The sequence below is a fragment of the Bos javanicus genome, chromosome 2 (assembly GCF_032452875.1).
Source record: "Bos javanicus breed banteng chromosome 2, ARS-OSU_banteng_1.0, whole genome shotgun sequence".
Taxonomy (NCBI): Eukaryota; Metazoa; Chordata; class Mammalia; order Artiodactyla; family Bovidae; genus Bos; species Bos javanicus.
In genome coordinates, this window is record NC_083869.1 from 90,221,833 (window position 1) to 90,240,931 (window position 19,099).

Here is a 19,099-nt window from a genome sequence, read left to right on the forward strand (position 1 = left end):
GATGTGGCATTTTCACGGTATCATCTTTTATGATTTAGGTAACTTTTGTTCACTTGATCTAGAACTTCAATGCTAATACAGATCAAGCAAGAATTTAGTAGACTTCCTGTATTCTGGTTTCCAGCAATATCATGATCCAATGCCATGGCTCTGCATGAGTCAGACTACTCTGTTTGCTGCTTCGACTCTGCTGTCCAGCACAGTACCCACACTTACCTTGTGACTCTGGGATCCAATTCCTCCCAATTCATTTAGGTTTTCCATTCCAGTGACTGCAGTTCCCACTGCAAGGTCTACTCAGAGAAGAACAATCACAGGGATCTTCAAGGGTGGGGATTCCCTCACAAACTTTTTTCTCAGCTTCATAAAAATCAGTGTGCCTTCTGCATGCAGCCTCTCAGAGTAAGTAGGTCTTAAATGACAAATCCTCTCTAATACTGCTAAGTCACATCAGTCGTGTCCAACTCTGTGAGACCCCATAGACGGCAGCCCACCAGGCTCCCCAATCCCTGGGATTCTCCTGGCAAGAACACTGGAGTGGGTTGCCATTTCCTTCTCCAACACATGAAAGTGAAAAGTGAACACTTTTCACTTTTCTCTAACACTATAATCTCCCTAAACCTCTGAATCCCTTCCTCTACTTTAAACTAAACTAGGTCTGGTTTTTCAATTCACTCATAGTGGGTTATCTTTTGGTCCATGTTTCAGTAACCAACACACTGTAAAGAGTTCTATGTAACCCCTCAAGCTGCAAATTAAACACAGAATCTCTACTTAGTTAGCTCATGTCAGTAAATTTTTTATATGACCCAACTTAATGGTCCTGTCACCATTATACGTAATACCTTAAATATCCTTACCCCTACACATCCCCTGGATTTTTGTATACATAAATGAGAAAACTCAGGCAGTTCTTTTTAGAGTGTAATGCACTTCCTCGAGGGTCACACTTTGAACCTCACCTTTAGGAGCTTGCTGGGACTTGCATCTAGTTATAAGCCTAAAAGCAAAGAGGGGTTGTGAGGGTGAGTCTTGAGGAGAATCAACATCATCTTGCACGGCAACTGCCTCAGAAGAGGAGGTTACTATTTCCTCAAGCAATACAGAGTTAATATTCTGAGATGGAGGCAGAAAGCCCACTTTCACTTTGCTACGGATAGAGACGTCACTGGCAAAGGAGGTATATCAGAATTTATGGGCTCAGTGTCCCCAGTTTCATCAAGATTTTCTCCTATTTTCCCATTCTAACTTGAAGGTTCCACTTCAGTTCAGTCAAGTCAGTCGTGTCCGACTCTTTGCGACCCCATGAATCGTAGCACACCAGGCCTCCCTGTCCATCACCAACTCCCAGAGTTCACTCAGACTCACGTCCATCGAGTCAGTAATGCCATCTAGCCATCTCATCCTCTGCCGTCCCCTTCTCCTCCTGCCCCCAATCCCTCCCAGCATCAGAGTCTTTTCCAATGAGTCAACTCTTCGCATGAGGTGGCCAAATTAGTCCCAATCAATATTCTCACTTTAAAAGTTGACACCTTGTGAAGCTGGGAGCTCAATTTGCCTTGTAATTCAGCCAGCTGCAAGATGAAATTCTGCCTTTGATTCTTAGTAATCTTAGTATTACGGCTACAGGAGATCAGGGTCTCCTTCAGAACACTCATGGAAGATTTCAGGTCATTTATACAAGGCTTGAGCTGGGAATTTGAATCCTTGAGCAAACTCATTATGTTCACTAGTTTGACAAAAATGTTTGAAAGTATCAAATATATAGTCACTCATATCTTTGCTTATAAATTGTTGATTAAGGATATCCAATGGTGATATTTTTCACATCACTATTGCCAGGTCATGCTGAGGAGTATCAGTGTCTCTTTACCACTAGAAATGGAGTCATTAGAGTCTTTAAATCTAATCAGATTAGAGAGCTAACTTCAGAAAACTCAGAACCAATTCAGAAAACTCATCCTTAATCTTCTGTTTCTCTCAAGCCACTCTCAGTATCAAAATCTGTATTAGTGAGAGGCATTCAGAGAAACAAAACAAGTAAGCTGGGAGAAGGCAGCGGGGTAGGGGAGGGAGGGTGGGGGGAGAAAGAGAGCGAGAGGTTCAGACTCCAGATCCAGGAAGATCTGATGTTTCCATTCAAGTCCAAAGGCAGGAAAAAGCCAACATTTCAGTCAAAGGCCATTATTGAGAAGGAGGAATTCTCTCCTACTCGAAGAAAGGAAAGGTCAGATTTCTTTGTTCTATTCGGGCTTTCAACTGACTGGATGAAGCCTACCCAATGAGGGCAATCTGCTTTACTCAGTCTACTGATTTAAATGTTAATCTCATTCAAAACACTCTTACAAAAACATCCAGAATAATGTTTGACCAAATATCTGGGAACCCCATGGCCCAGTCAAGCTGACACACAGAATTAACTGTATACCCATCTAGCCATTGCCTTCATTCAGACTGTCAGTACCTCTCATGTAGACTACTGCAATAGCTTCCTCCAGTCCTTGATCTCCAATACTAAACTAATTCTGTCTATATTCAATCCTATTTACTCCCTCACTTAAAATTCTTCAACGGCTCTACATCTGAAGTATTTCCAAATTTTCCCAATAAAGAACTCCTGTGGGTAGAGGACAGTGAAGATATCTGGAAGTGTAGCTTAATGCAATCAGACACAAACCACATCATTTCTTGGAATCATTCTACCTGTGGCGGATTCATTTCGACATTTGGCAAAACCAATACAATATTGTAAAGTTTAAAAATAAAATAAAATTTAAAAAAAAAGAACCTTAAAAAAAAAGAAAATTTATGTGACTTTTAAATTCTACTATATAATATATAGATGTTAATTTTAAGATAACATTTCCCTTTCAAAATCTTTGAGCAAAGTAATACTCCAGAAAGATGCACCATATTTTCCAGTGCCTTTGTGTTGCACTGCCACATGTGGGAGGACTCAAAACAGTAACATTTACTCACATTTGAGAAGTATAAACTTACAATGATGATGATGGTGATGATAAAACATTTATTACTTCAGTAAGTAGTTAACAACTGAGAATTTTGTTGTTTGCTACCATGTTCCAACTTATTTAACATTACAATAACTCAACTGAGTAGTTGTTATTTTTATTCCATTCAATAGATGAAGCACAAAGAGCCAAAGTAACTTGCTCAAGGTTGCACAGCCAGTACATGGGAGAGCCCACATAGTCCGGTTCTAGAGCCTGACCTCTTGACTGCTACGTCTTGCCCTGACTGCTGCTCCAGCTCATCTCCTACTGCTCCCCTCCTTATTCCTGTGTACTTTGCAACCCACAACTAACCACTCACTGTTCCCCATCATAACATAGCCTCTTATGGCTCCCGCCATTTGTTCATGTGCCCTCTTTAGGGAATGTGTCTCCTCACCCTTACAAAATCAGCACTACTCATTTTTCAAGTCTTACATCCAGCGCTTTTTCTTTTGTGGATCCTTACTTCATACTTTCCTCCTAACTCCCCTAAAAAGTATAGGAAGCTCCCTGGCTGTGTCCCACAGACCTCATGTTTATCTCTAGGAGGGCTCCATCTCATTCATATTACCCTATTTTTTACATGCTACCTTTGCATTAAACCTGGGGTACAGCAAACATTCAATAAGTGTCTATTGAATCAATGGATGGGTATGAAATAACAATCAATAAACATAAGAAAAACATTAAACTTTACCATTTCAACAAATCACCAATATCAAATGGACAAAATTTATTTTTAATGATAATGCTCAGTGTTGACAGAACAATCAGCTCTTCAGAATATAATTTCCTATTCTATACCTAATTTCCTCAATCCCATTTCAAGTATTTTCTATTCCTTATTCTTACATAGCACCATAGATTAAATATCTCTCTCAGGTGCTCATTTTTCTTTGATCTATCTTTACTGTTGAAATTTCAAGGCTAATTTACATACTATATTTTAAGTTACTTTTTGGCCTACTAATGGCATTTTTTGACCATAAGCTTTTTCCTGAAAGTTTAAAAGTAACAAACGGAGTGTGTGAAAATGGGCGTAATGCTACCATACTGCAGAACAGAAAATGCAACTATTAGGCACCTTGATCTTAAAAGTTCCTCACCTCTTTCTGCAAAAGGAATATCGCACTGGCCAACTTCCTCATTAGGCTTCCACTCCTTTCCCTCCTTTAGCCACAAAGTTGGCAACCCTTCTCTTCTTTTTCTTATCTCCAGACCTCCTCAACTACTCTCTCCAGGGCTACATCCAGAAACTCAAAATATCTTCCACCTGAGGCAAAACAATTCACTGCTTTCTTTACCTTGGAGACTAGCTCATTCTGGACATGTCTTAAGACAATCAAGATGTTCCACCAAATGGATTACATGTTTTAAATGACTGTTAATAAGACTTTAATACTTACGTCACAGGGTCTGTTCTTTCTGGAGGTGGTGCAATATCCATAAACATAGATGGCTTAATAATTTTCTGAAGTGGTTTTAACTGAAGAAAATAATAAGTACATATTAACACTGTTTAGTCACAATTTCAGTTCATCCTAATATGACTATTTCCTGGACTTATATGATTGAGATATATATATATATATATATACACACACATAATTATATAATGAAATGAGGAGGAAATGAATTAAGAGAGGAAGAAAGAATTAACATTGAGCACTAAGTATCTGCCAAGAATTTTACATCTTCAATATTCTTTAATCCTCTCAATAATTCTATGAGGTAGATAAGTATCTCTATTTTACAGGTAATACTAACAATCAGTAATTTGTTCAAGGGCTACCCAATAGGCACAAGAGCCGGGGTTTGAATGCAACTTCATTTCCCCAGTGCAAGTACTCGTTATGCATTACCATAACAGGTAAGTAGGGAATATGTAACTGAAAAGTTCACAGACACAAAATCAAGTAGAACTTTTATTAAACTTCCCACTCTTTTCCTTATAATGCCTTCGTTCCTAGTTTTTAGTAGAATCCACCTAAATAAAATGCAAAACCTGCCCAGTTTATTTGAAAAGGATCTATCTCTGGGATTGTTACATGTTATATTCACACAACACCTACCTCAGAAATTAGTGCTCATGAACTGTGACTGTAACAAAAGGACTAAACAATTAAGGATCCCTATAAGGCCCAATTCATGATAAGAAAATAGGCAGAATGAACAGAAGAAAAATCAAAGGAGAAAAGAAAAAAAGCTCGTGTCTAACGGCTTTCATCATTACATATTTGTGATCCAAAATGTTATTTAAAAAATTATGATATACCATAGGTAAAATTTAAAAATGCATTTATAGGGATTTCTGAGTTAACCAGCAGTAGACTTATTTAATAAGACTGATCTACTGACTCTAAATTCCTAATTTAAAAAACCAGGAGTATAAAAAGTAGTAAAAGCTGAAAATTAAAGAGTATATGTAAAGTATAGGGGTCCCCAGACCACCTGATCTGCCTCTTGAGAAATTTGTATGCAGGTCAGGAAGCAACAGTTAGAACTGGACATGGAACACACTGGTTCCAAACAGGAAAAGGAGTACGTCAAGGCTGTATATTGTCACCCTGCTTATTTAACTTATATGCAGAGTACATCATGAGAAACGCTGGGCTGGAAGAAAAACAAACTGGAATCAAGATTGCCGGGAGAAATATCAATAACCTCAGATATGCAGATGACACCACCCTTATGGCAGAAAGTGAAGAGGAACTCAAAAGCCTCTTGATGAAAGTGAAAGAGGAGAGTGAAAAAGTTGGCTTAAAGCTCAACATTCAGAAAACGAAGATCATGGCATCCAGTCCCACCACTTCATGGAAATAGATGGGGAAACAGTGGAAACAGTGTCAGACTTTATTTTTCTGGGCTCCAAAATCACTACAGATGGTGACTGCAACCATGAAATTAAAAGACGCTTGCACCTTGGAAGGAGAGTTAAGACCAACCTAGATAGCATATTCAAAAGCAGAGACATCACTTTGCCAACAAAGGCTCGTCTAGTCAAGGCTATGGTTTTTCCTGTGGTCATGTATGGATGTGAGAGTTGGACTGTGAAGAAAGCTGAGCACTAAAGAATTGATGCTTTTGAACTGTGGTGTTGGAGAAGACTCTTGAGAGTGCCTTGGACTGCAAGGAGATCCAACCAGTCCATTCTGAAGGAGATCAGCCCTGGGATTTCTTTGGAAGGACTGATGCTAAAGAGGAAACTCCAGTACTTTGACCACCTCATGCGAAGAGTTGACTCACAGGAAAAGACTGTGATGCTGGGAGGGATTGGGGGCAGGAGGAGAAGGGGACGACAGAAGATGAGATGGCTGGATGGCATCACTGACTCGATGGACGTGAGTCTCAGTGAACTCCGGGAGTTGGTGATGGACAGGGAGGCCTGGCGTGCTGCGATTCATGGGGTCGCAGAGAGTCAGACACGACTGAGTGACTGATCTGATCTGATCTGATCTGATAGGGGTCCTTTCTTCTATACAACAGAAGTACTAATGAGACTGGATTTATAAATGCCCCAAAGCTGTGACAATACCCAGAGATACCAATAGTTCTTTCAAATATTTAATAAGAATATATGTTGGTAGATTATTGGGTAGATTTTTCTAGACCAATTCCTTCAAAAGGTCATTACTGACAATAATTTCCACTATAGGAATCCAGCCTAAGGACAAAATGAAAGAAAAGGATAAATGTTAATGTATAAAAATCTTCACTGCAACTTTGGATATACATAGTAAATTTAAGGAGGTAGGCTTAAGCTAGAAAGATATCTTCTTTGGGCATATTACTTTCTTGATTAATCAAGAAGAGTTGACACTGAAACAATTATGGTGAGAAAGGACTCTATGTGATTAGAGCACAATATATCTGAATAACATAAATGACTCCATTTTAATGATTTTTTTAGATATAAAAATACACTCATTTCTTGAATATTTAATTTTGTTTTCAATCACATAAGTATATTTGTACACATACACTAACACACAAAAGTTTTAAAATAAAGACATCCTGAATAAAATATCATTTTAAAAATGTATAAACAAACAATGGTGAGGTTTCATTTTTCTTTAGACTAGAGAAAAATATCATTCTTTTTAAAAAGATTTATTTTAAAGAACATTATCAAACTGGAAAGGGAAGAGGCTCAGGAGGATTATATGACTAAAGAGCTGCAATAGAATTATTTTTAAAAGAGGGAAACTAACCTGATGTGAAAATCCATAACCAAAGTTTCCATAGGAGAACATAAATTCCACCTCCACCCTGCAGATAAACTAAATGTGCCAAATTTATTTTATTATTTGATCAGAAAGATATTTGAATGGAGAGTTACAGCAAGTGATATTTTTACTTCACAAATCTTTAAATTAGAAAAACCAAAGCATGAATCTCTTCATTAAAAATATTTTACAGAAGTAATTCCTATGTAGCAATCTATGGTGTTCTGGAAATGTTAAAAGAAAACTTAAGGAATATTATATGATTAAGATAGGAAAAATATCAATTTAAAATTGCTAACAATTATGCTGAGCTATATACATACATATGTATTCATAGCCATGTATATATGTTTTAAGTATTTATTCACACTTTTCCCATCTCTACTTTCATTTTAAGATACATTTTTTATTTAGAAAAAGTGATTTCATCTCTCTGAACCTCAGCTTGCTCATATGTGAAATGAAGGAGGGAATCAGAGGTTATGACCTCAAATGTTCTTCATTTTTTCTTTAACATTCCTTGTCCTCAATTTGGCTTTTGTAAGGAGAAGCCTCTGAGAGTAGATGATCAATTAATCAAGATAATTTTTAAGTACTTAAAAAGAAATTCAGTAAGAACTGTAAACACCAATTTAGAGACTGCTCAAGGAGGAAAATAATTCTTCCTCAATTCAGCAAGTGGGGATCCTGAGGCTATACAGTCAAAGCAGCAACAAGAGGCATTTTACTCTCTTACCCAATGATTTCTAATTTTTGTGTTCACCATTTAGCAGTAAGATAGCAGCATTTTTTTTTTAAGTAGAGATGAAGATTTTTTTGAGCAAATATTATACTTTCTCTTTAATATGTTTACATTAACTCAAACAGTGACTGGAAGTGTAACAAAAGAATAAAAACAACATCAGAGCAAAGTTACACAAAATGTGCACACAAGGCTTTGGAAGTTTCAGTAAAGTTCTTACTGTATTTTTATTCAACACTTGGAGTTCTCCAGTAAAGCACCCTTTCTAGAAAAAGAAACAAGAAAATTATTAAATATAGATTTACTGATATAGTCATGGTGTCACTTGTAAATTATCTAAATCATTTCATAAATTAAAAAAAATCAGGTAATGATTTTTAATGCATATATGATCTAATAGCTAAAATATAAAAATAATGAATGTTTGGAAGAAAATAAAACTTCCAGGTTGTATCAGAAATAAATGTTAATATTTACATTTATATTTTAAAGAAAAATGCTCCTACTACTTCTACTTGGAGGAACCGCCAGGCCTACACTACTTTTGAGGGGAAAACATGGATCTATATGATAGGCTGACTCATGACAGAACTGAGTGCTTCTCTCATCTCTTGGGGACTGTTGGGATCTTTTTACCCAAGGAAACCTTTGGTATTGAGAGGATAACAGGCAGGAAGGCCAGGAGTCTCCAAACGGAGGAAATAGGCTGCAAGTGTCAGACATTTTTTCTCTCTCTCATAAGCGACAGGAAGAAACAAACTAGTGTTACATTTTTTCCCCTTCTCTATACAAATTTAAAAAGAGGTTTCTCTTAAAATTCTATGCTGCCATAGTGATATCTGGTTCCACCTGAACTTAACTTTTCTCAAACCTTGAGCTAACCAATGCATTTTTCTTATGGAAATGTTTGTCTTAAGCTATGTTAACGTGCTATGCATTTACCCCAGACTCTGTCTTCAAGTCGGTTCCGCCTAAAGGCTCAGAACCGACTTGACAAACCAGTATGTTACACTCATACATAGTTCATCAGGCACTCTGTCTATCAGATCTAGTCCCTTAAATCTATTTCTCACTTCCACTGTATAGTCATAAGGGGTTTGATTTAGCTCATACCTGAATGGTCTAGTGGTTTTCTCCACTTTCTTCAATTTCAGTCTGAATATGGCAATAAGGAGTTCAAACAATAGTAAAGCATAATAAGACTAAAAGCTGGTTATTTGAGAAGATAAAATTGACAAACCCTTAGCCAGACTCACCAAGAAAAAAAGAGAGAAACATCAAATCAACAAAATTAGAAATGAAAAAGGAGAGGTTACAACAGACAATGCAGAAATACAAAGGATTATAAGAGACTATTGTGAACAAGGTAAGGAGCAGTGGCTGTGCTTTGCTGGAGCAGCCATGAAGAGATACCCCATGTCCAAGGTAATAGAAAACCAAGTAAGATGGTAGGCACTGAGAAAGGGCATCAGAGGGCAGACAGACTGAAACCACAATCACAGACAAGTAGCCAATCTGATCAAAAGGACCACAGCCTTGTTTAACTCAGTTAAACTAAGCCATGCCCTGTGGGGCCACGCAAGACGGGTGGGTCATGGTGGAGAGGTCTGACAGAATGTGGTCCACTGGAGAAGGGAATGGCAAACCACTTCAGTATTCTTGCCTTGAGAACCCCATGACAGTATGAAAAAGGCAAAAAGATAGGACACTGAAAGATGGACTCCCCAGGTCAGTAGGTGTCCAATATGCTACTGGAGATCAGTGGAGAAATAACTCCAGAAAGAATGAAGGGACGGAGCCAAATCAAAAACAGCCAGTTGTGGATGGGACTGGTGATAGAAGCAAGGTTCGATGCTGTAAAGAGTAATATTGCATAGGACCCTGGGATGTTAGGTCCATGAATCAAGGCAAATCGGAAGTGGTCAAACAGGAGATGATAAGAGTGAACACTGACATTCTCAGATGACCATTATATCTACTACTGTGGGCAGGAATCCCTTAGAAGAAATGGAGTAGCCATCATAGTCAACAAAAGAGTCCGAAATGCAGTACTTGGATGCAATCTCAATAACGACAGCATGATCTCTGTTCGTTTCCGAGGCAAACCATTCAATATCACAGTAATCCAAGTCTATGTCCTGACCAGTAATGCTGAAGAAGCTTAAGTTGAACAGTTCTATGAAGACCTACAAGTCCTTCTAACTAACCCCCAAAAAAGATGTCGTTTTCATTACAGGGGACTGGAATGCAAAAGTAGGAAGTCAAGAAACACCTGAAGTAACAGGCAAATTTGGCCTTTGAGTACAAAATGAAGCAGGGCAAAGGCTAATAGAGTTTTGCCAAGAGACGAACTAGTCATAGCAAACACCCTCTTCCAACAACACAAGAGAAGACTCTACACATGGACATCACCAGATGGTTGACACCAAAAATCAAATTAATTATATTCTTTGCAGCCAAAGATGGAGAAGCTCTATACAGTCAGCAAAAAGAAGACTGGGAACTGACTGTGGCTCAGATCATGAACTCCTTATTGCCAAATTCAGACTTAAATTGAAGATAGTAGGGAAAACCACTAGACCATTAGGGTATGACCTAAATCAAATCCCTTATGATTATACAGTGGAAATGAGAAATAGATTTAAGGGACTAGATCTGATAGACAGAGTGCCTGATGAACTATGGATGGAGGTTCGTGACATTGTACAGGAGACAGGAATCGAGACCATCCCCAAGAAAAAGAAATGCAAAAAAGCAAAATGGCTATCTGAGGAGGCCTTACAAATAGCTGTGAAAAGAAAGGAAGTGAAAAGCAAAGGAGAAAAGGAAAGATATGCCCATTTTAATGCAGAATTCCAAAGAATAATAAGGAGAGATAAGAAAGCCTTCCTCAGCAATCAATGCAAGAGAGGAAAACAATAGAATGGGAAAAACTAGAGATCTCTTCAAGAAAATTAGAGATACCAAGGGAACGTTTCATGCAAAGATGGGCTGAATAAAGGACAGAAATGGTATGGACCTAACAGAAGCAGAAGATATTAAGAAGAGGTGGCAAGAATGCACAGAAGAACTGTACAAAAAAGATCTTCACAACCCGGATAATCATGATGGTGTGATCACTCACCTAGAGACAGACATCCTAGAATGTGAAGTCAGGTGGGCCTTAGGAAGCATCACTATGACAAAGCTAGTGGAGGTGATGGAATTCCAGTTGAGCTATTTCAAATCCTGAAAGATGATGCTGTGAAAGTGCTGAACTCAATATGCCAGCAAATTCAGAAAACTCAGCAGTGGCCACAGGACTGGAAAAGGTCAGATTTCATTCCAATCCCAAAGAAAGGCAATGCCAAAGAATGCTCAAACTACTGCACAATTGCACTCATCTCACACACTAGTAAAGTAATGCTCAAAATTCACCAAGCCAGGCTTAAGCAATACGTGAACTGTGAACTTCCAGATATTCAAGCTGGTTTTAGAAAAGGCTTAGAGGAACCAGAGATCAAATTGCCAACATCTGCTGGATCATGGAAAAAGCAAGAGAGTTCCAGAAAAACATCTATTTCTGCTTTATTGACTATGCCAAAGCCTTTGACTGTGTGGATCACAATAAACTGTGGAAAATTCTGAAAGAGATGGGAATACCAGACCACCTGACCTGCCTCTTGAGAAACCTATATGCAGGTCAGGAAGCAACAGTTAGAACTGGACATGGAACAGACTGGTTCCAAATAGGAAAAGGAGTACGTCAAGGCTGTATATTGTCACCCTGCTTATTTAACTTCTATGCAGAGTACATCATGAGAAATGCTGGTATGGAGGAAGCACAAGCTGGAATCAAGATTGCCGGGAGAAATAACAATAACCTCAGATATGCAGATGACACCACCCTTATGGCAGAAAGTGAAGAGGAACTAAAAAGCCTCTTGATGAAGGTGAAAGTGGAGAGTGAAAAAGTTGGCTTAAAGCTCAACATTCAGAAAACGAAGAGCATGGCATCTGGTCCCATCACTTCAAGGCAAATAGATGGGGAAACATTGCAAACAGTGTCAGACTTTACTTTTTTGGGCTCCAAAATCACTGCAGGTGGTGACTGCAGCCATGAAATTAAAAGACGCTTACTCCTTGGAAAGAAAATTATGACCAACCTAGATAGCACATTGAAAAGCAGAGACATTACTTTGCCAACAAAGGTCCGTCTAGTCAAGGCTATGGTTTTACCAGTGGTCACGTATGGATGTGAGAGTTGAACTATAAAGAAAGCTGAGTGCTGAAGAATTGATGCTTTTGAATTGTGGTATTGGAGAAGACTTTTGAGAGTCCCTTGGACTGCAAGGAGATACAACCAGTCCATTCTAAAGGAAATCAGTCCTGAATATTCATTGGTAGGACTGATGCTGAAGCTGAAACTCCAATACTTCAGACACCTGATGCGAAGAGCTGACTCATTGGAAAAGACCCTGATGCTGGGAAAGACTGAAGGTGGGAGAAGGGGACGACAGAGGATGAGATGGCTGGATGGCAAACACCAACTCAATGGACATGGGTTTGGGTGGACGCCGGGAGTTGGTGATGGACAGGGAGGCCTGGCATGCTGCGGTTCATGGGGTCTCAAAGAGTCAGATACGACTGAGCGACTGAACTGAACTGACTGATTGTGAACAAGTATATGGCAATAAAATGGATAACCTGGAAGCAATGGACAGATTCTTAGAAAAGATCAATCTTCCAAGAGTGAACCAGGAAGAAATAGAAATTATGAATAACCCAATTACAAGCACTGAAATTGAAGCTGTGATCAAAAATCTCACAAAAAACAAAAGCCCAGAACCAGATGGCTTCACAGGAGAATTCTATCAAACATTTAGAGAACAGCTATTGCCTATCCTTCTAAAACTCTTTCAAAAAATTGCAAAGAAAGGAACACTTCTAAAGTCATTCTACAAGGCCACCATCATCCTGATACTAAAACCAGAGAAAGACAATACAAAAAAAGAAAACTACAGGCCAATATCACTGATGAACATAGATGCAAAAATCCTCAACAAAATCTTAGCACATAGAATTCAGCAACATATCAAAAAGCCCATATACCATGATCAAGTTGGGTTTATTCCAGGGATGCAAGGATTCTTAAATATACATGAATCAATCAATGGGAGACACCATATTAACAAATTGAAAGATAAAAACCATATGATAATCTCAATAGATGCAGAAAAAGGCTTTGACACAATTCAGCACCCATTTATGATTAAAACTCTTCAAAAACTGGGCACAGAAGGAATCTACCTCAACACAGTAAAGGCCATATATGATAAGCAAACAAACAACATTTGATAAGCAAACAGCAAACATTATTCTCGATGTTGAAAAACTGAAAGCATTCGCCCTAAGATCAGGAACAAGACAAGGGTGTCCACTTTCACCACTATTACTCAACATAGTTCTGGAAGTCCTAGCTACAGAAATCAGAGAAGAAAAAGAAATAAAAGGAATCCAGATCAGAAAAGAAGAAGTACATCTGTCACTGTTTACAGATGACATGACACTGTACATAGAAAACCCTAAAGATACTATCAGAAAATTACTAGAGCTAATCACTGAATTTAGCAAAGTTGCAAGATACAAAATCAATACACAGAAATCACTTGCATTTTTATATACCAACAATGAAAAATCAGAAAGAAATTAAGTAATCAATCCCATTCACCACTGTAACAAAGAATTAAATATCTAGGAATAAACTTACTTAAGGAGACAAAAGAACTGTACACAGAGAGTTATAAGACACTGATGAAAGAAATCAAAGATGACATAAACAGATGGAGAGATATTCCATGTTCCTGGGTAGGAAGAATCAATATTGTGAAAATGACTATACTACCATATGCAATCTACAAATTCAATGCAATCCCTATCAAATTGTCAATGACATTTTTCACAGAACTAGAACAAAAAATTTCACAATTCATAGGGAAATACAAAAGACCCCGAATAGCCAAAGCAGTCTTGAGGAAGAATAGAGCTGGAGGAATCAATGTTCCTGACTTCAGATTATACTACAAAGCTACAGTCATCAAGACAGTATGGTACTGGCACAAAAACAGAAATATAGACCAATGGAACAAGATAGAAAGCCCAGAAATAAGCCCATGCACCTATGGATACCTTATTTTTTACAAAGGAGGCAAGAATATATAATGGGGCAAAGACAGCCTCTTCAATAAGTGGTGCTGGGAAAATTGGACAGCTACATGTAAAAGAATGAAATTAGATTACTTCTTAACACCATACACAAAGATAAACTCAAAATGGATTAAAGATCTAAATGTAAGACCAGAAACTATAAAACTCTTAGAGGAAAACATAGGCAGAACACTCGATGACATAAATCAAAGCAAGATCCTCTATGACCATTACTAAAGTAATGGAAATAAAAACAAAAGTAAACAAGTGGGACCTGATTAAATTTAAAAGCTTTTACATGGCAAAGGAAACTATAAGCAAGCTGAAAAAACAACCTTCAGAATGGGAGAAAATAATAGCAAATGAAACAACTGACAAAAGATTAATTTCCAAAATATACAAGCAGCTCATACAACTCAATAGCAGAAAAACAACCCAATCAAAAAGTGGGAAAAAGATCTAAACAGACATTTTCCAAAGACATACAGATGGCTAACAAACACATGAAAAGATGTTCAACATTGCTCATTATTAGAGAAATGCAAATCAAAACTACAATGAGATATCACCTCACAGTAGTCAGAATGGCCATCACCATAAAGTCTACAAACCATAAATGCCGGAGAGGGTGTGGAGAAAAGGGAACACTCTTGCACTGTTGGTGGGAATATAAATTGATACAGCCACTATGGAAGATGGTATGGAGATTCCTTAAAAAACTAGGAATAAAACCACCATATGACCCAGCAATCCCACTCCTAGGCATATACCCTGAGGAAACCAAAATTGAAAAAGACACATGTATCCCACTGTTCACTGCAGCACTATTTACAATGGCTAGAACATGGAAGCAACCTAGATGTCCATCGACAGATGAATAGATAAAGAAGTTGGGGTACATATACATAATGGAATATTAAAAAGAAACACTTTTGCATTTAGTTCCTAATAAGGTGGATGAACCTAGAACCTATTATACAGAGTGAAGTAAATCAGAAAGAGAAAAATAAGTGTTGTATTCTAATGCATATATATGGAATCTAGAAAAATGGGACTGAAGAACTTACTTACAGAGCAGGAATGGAGGAACAAACATAGAGAACAGACTTACAGGGAGAGGGGAGGAGAGGGTGAGATGTATGAAAAGAGTAACATGGAAACTTGCATTACCATATATAAAATAGATAGCCACAGGAATTTGCTGTATGGCTCAGGAAACTCAAACAGGGGCTCTGTATCAACCTAGAGGGATGGGATGGGCAGGGAGATGGGAGAGAGGTTCAAGAGGAAGGGGATGTATGTATACCTATGGCTGATTCATGTTGAGGTTTGACAGAAAACAAAAAAATTCTGTAAAGTAATTATCCTTCAGTAAAAAATAAATAAATTAGGGAAAAAAAGAACTGAACTGAAACTGGAACTGACAGTTAAGAGAGTTTGTGGTCTGAGTCTTGTTTTGAGACATGTAAGAAAACAAAATAAAAGAAACAAAAAGCATGCTTAGTCTTTTAGGTTGTATCATTACCCTTCGGGGCTTCCCTGGTGGCTCAGATGGTAAAGAATTTGCCTGCAATGCCTGAGACCCAGGTTTGATCCCTGGGTGGGGAAGATCCCCTGGAGAAAGAAATGGCTACCCATTCCAGTATTTTTGCCTGGAGAATCCCCAAGGACATAAGAGACTGGCAGGCTACAGTCCATGGGGTCACAAAGAGTTGGACACAACTGAACAACCTGCACTTACTTATTGCCCTCCAGGAAATAAAATTAAAAAAACATTATGCTGTTACAAACTAACTTTTTTTTTTGAGCCAGAGGGAAATATTGTTTATTGCACACGAATTTACTAAGCACCTAAGACAGAAAATAAGCAAAAGAAGTCCATTAAGTACAGATAAATCTCTTGAAAACAAACACCAACTGGACAATGTGATACCAAGGTGAAAAAATGATTTGATACATACCTGAATTACTTCATAAAGATGTACCTGAACACTCCCTAACAAGAGAAGATACTTTTTTGTATTGTCATGTTGCATTAGTTCTAAGCGAATATTATTCTTCTCATCATCTTGACGTCTGGGAACCTTAACACAAAATACATATGAAAAGAAACAATAAATTTTCAGTCTTAATTTCAGACATAATTTCTGAATAAAAACACCCATAAAATATATTTTTTGAAGCATCCATTTTTTGAAACACCCATTTCAAGTACCATGGACAGAGGAGACTGGTGACTTACAGAGCTATGGGGTTGCAAAGAGTCAGACACGACTGAGTGACTGAGCACACGTATTGTTAACTAAAGTCACCATCCTATTCATTAGATCCCAAGGATTTACTCATCTTATAACTGGAAGTTTGCACCTTTTGATTACTTTCATTCATTTTGCTCACCCCCAAACCCCACCTCTAGCAACCATCAATCAGTTCTCTATGAGTTCATTTCCCATTTTTTTTTCTGGCTGTGCTACATAGCTTGTAAGATCTTAGTTCCCTGATCAGAGATTGAATCCACACCCTGGGCAGTGAAAGCACAGGGTTCTAACCACTGGACCATCATGGAATTTCCTCATTTTTTTGGACTGCACATATAAATGATCACACAGTGCTTGTCTTTCCCTGACTTATTTCACTTAGCATAATGCTCTCAAAATGCATCCATGTTGCTGCAAACAGCAGGGCATATTTACGTATTTATTTTGGCTGGGTCTTCACTGCTGCGTGAGGGCATTCTCTAGTTGAGGAGGGCGTGGGTTACTCTCTAGTTGTAGTGTGAGGGCTTCTTGCTGCGGTGGCTTCTCTGCAGAGCATGGGCTCTAGGTGTGCGGGCTCCAACGGTTGTGGTACATGGGCTCAGTTGCTACATGAGCATGTAGGATCTTCTCAGACCAGGGATCAAACCCATGTTTGATCCTGCACTGGCAGGTGTATTTTTAACCACTGGACCCCCAGGAAGTCTCAGATGTGCAATATATAAAGTACAGGTGTACAACATAGTGATTCATAGTTTTTAAAGGCTGTACTCCACTTATAGTTCTATAAAATATCTGCTATCTTCTCCATGTGTAAAATATATCCATGTAGCTTACTTTATACCTAATAGTTGGTACCTCTTAATTTTCCATCCCTGTTTTGCTCCTCCTCCTTCCATCTCCCCACAGGTAGCCATTATTTTTGTCTTCTCTATATCTGTGAATCTTCGTTTTTCTTATATTCACTAATCTGTTGTATATTTTAGATGCCACATATAAGTGATATCATACAGCATTTGTCTCTCTTTCCGACTTATTTCACTTGGCATAATGCCCTCCAAGTCCATCCATTTTGCTGCAAATGGTAAAATTTCATTCTTTTTATGGCTGAGTAGTATTCTGTTGTGTATACATGTATGTATTATACCTTCTTTTTCCATTTATCTTTTGATGGACACTTAGGTTGCATCCATATCTTGGCACTATAAATAATGCTACTATAAACACTGAGGTCATTTAGATACAATCTATTGACTGCTTATTGTGGAAGAAAAATATTAGCTGTCAGTAGCCTCGTCCCACAACTTTCACGTTTCTTTTCCCATTAGTCCTCCAATATATTTCATACATTCTTGTTAGACTAATACTTAGTGTTTTTATTATGTATATGTAACTATTTTTAGGATTTAATAATACACTTACAATGATTATGTTTCTAGTCCTGTATAATTTTTTTAATTTCCCTGGAATTAATGTCTTGCTTTTTTTGTTCACATTTCTTTGTTTGCTTGTCCAATTTTCTATGTTAATATTACTAGATAATTCCAAAACTTTCCATTAGAGTTCCACTAAAACTCTCTTCTTATACTAATCAAACTAATACCTCCTATTAAAATAAACATAGGAAAATTATTTTGATTATCTAATGAAAATAAGCACCCTATTAATTTATATTTTTTCCAGTATTATTTGCAGGTTTTATTTAAACGAACATATATCTACAAAATTCCTGAAAACTTGGCAAAAAAGCATAGGAAAATTATTTGCAAAGTAAAAGAAATAATATGGATTGCATTTAGGAAAATAATGCTTTTTTAAACACGTTTAAATAAGTATTTTCAATACTCAACATTTAGGCAAAATGAAGTTTGAAATATATATATATACACACACACATATGTACACAAACACACACACACACATATATACATATATATGACACAGAGAAAATATTTTAGGATTTCACTAAAATTCAACAGATGTAATAAAACTATCAGGAAACAGTTGGACTAATCAAGGAATCCTGAAGCTAAATGAAATAGTATCTCTCATTTTAAAGACAACTCTGAGATACAGTTAGGATTCTAGGAAGTTTAACTGTAAACAGAAGTAAACTCAGCAGAGCAAGCCCTGGTGTGAGAGACGGTATAATGAAGTCGGTTGAAGCCAGACTGACTGTATTCTCAGCTCCACCAATTACTAGTTCTATGACCTTAAGAAATTTCTTTAAACCTTACAGTACCTATTTCTTTATCTGCAAAACAAAGAATATATATAAGACATTAAGAATATATATAAGAGTATAGCAAAGGGTTGTTATAAAGACTAAATAAGCTAATCTGTGCAAAAGGAATGAGAGAGTCTATATAAGAATACAGCAGAGAGGTAAAGGAAAAGGAGATGAAAAAAAAGGTGTGCTATGGCCTGAACATTTGGGTCCTCTCAAAAGTCATGTTGTAGCCTAAATCTCCAATGCAATGGTATTTGTTCATGGGGTGTTTGGGAGGTAACTAGGTCATGAGAATTGGAGCCCTTGTAAATTCTGATTAGTGTCCTTCTAAGGAGCCAGACACCCTGGAATGTGAAGTCAAGTGGGCCTTAGAAAGCATCACTACGAACAAAGCTAGTGGAGGTGATGGAATCCCAGTTGAGCTATTTCAAATCCTGAAAGACGAT

The 19,099-nt window shown here is 37.6% G+C and overlaps 1 protein-coding gene across 1 annotated transcript in view; it reads right to left on the minus strand.

Moving 5' to 3' along the window:
- Nucleotides 1-19,099, minus strand: part of C2CD6 (C2 calcium dependent domain containing 6) — a 126,066-nt gene that overhangs the window by 89,509 nt on the left and 17,458 nt on the right. Inside the window, exons 5-8 of the mRNA XM_061431005.1 lie at nucleotides 16,130-16,252; nucleotides 8,203-8,247; nucleotides 7,226-7,294; nucleotides 4,421-4,500 (exon numbers count right to left, since the gene is read on the minus strand). Coding sequence (XP_061286989.1) covers nucleotides 4,421-4,500; nucleotides 7,226-7,294; nucleotides 8,203-8,247; nucleotides 16,130-16,252 — 317 coding nt within the window. The remainder of the gene's footprint in view (nucleotides 1-4,420; nucleotides 4,501-7,225; nucleotides 7,295-8,202; nucleotides 8,248-16,129; nucleotides 16,253-19,099) is intronic.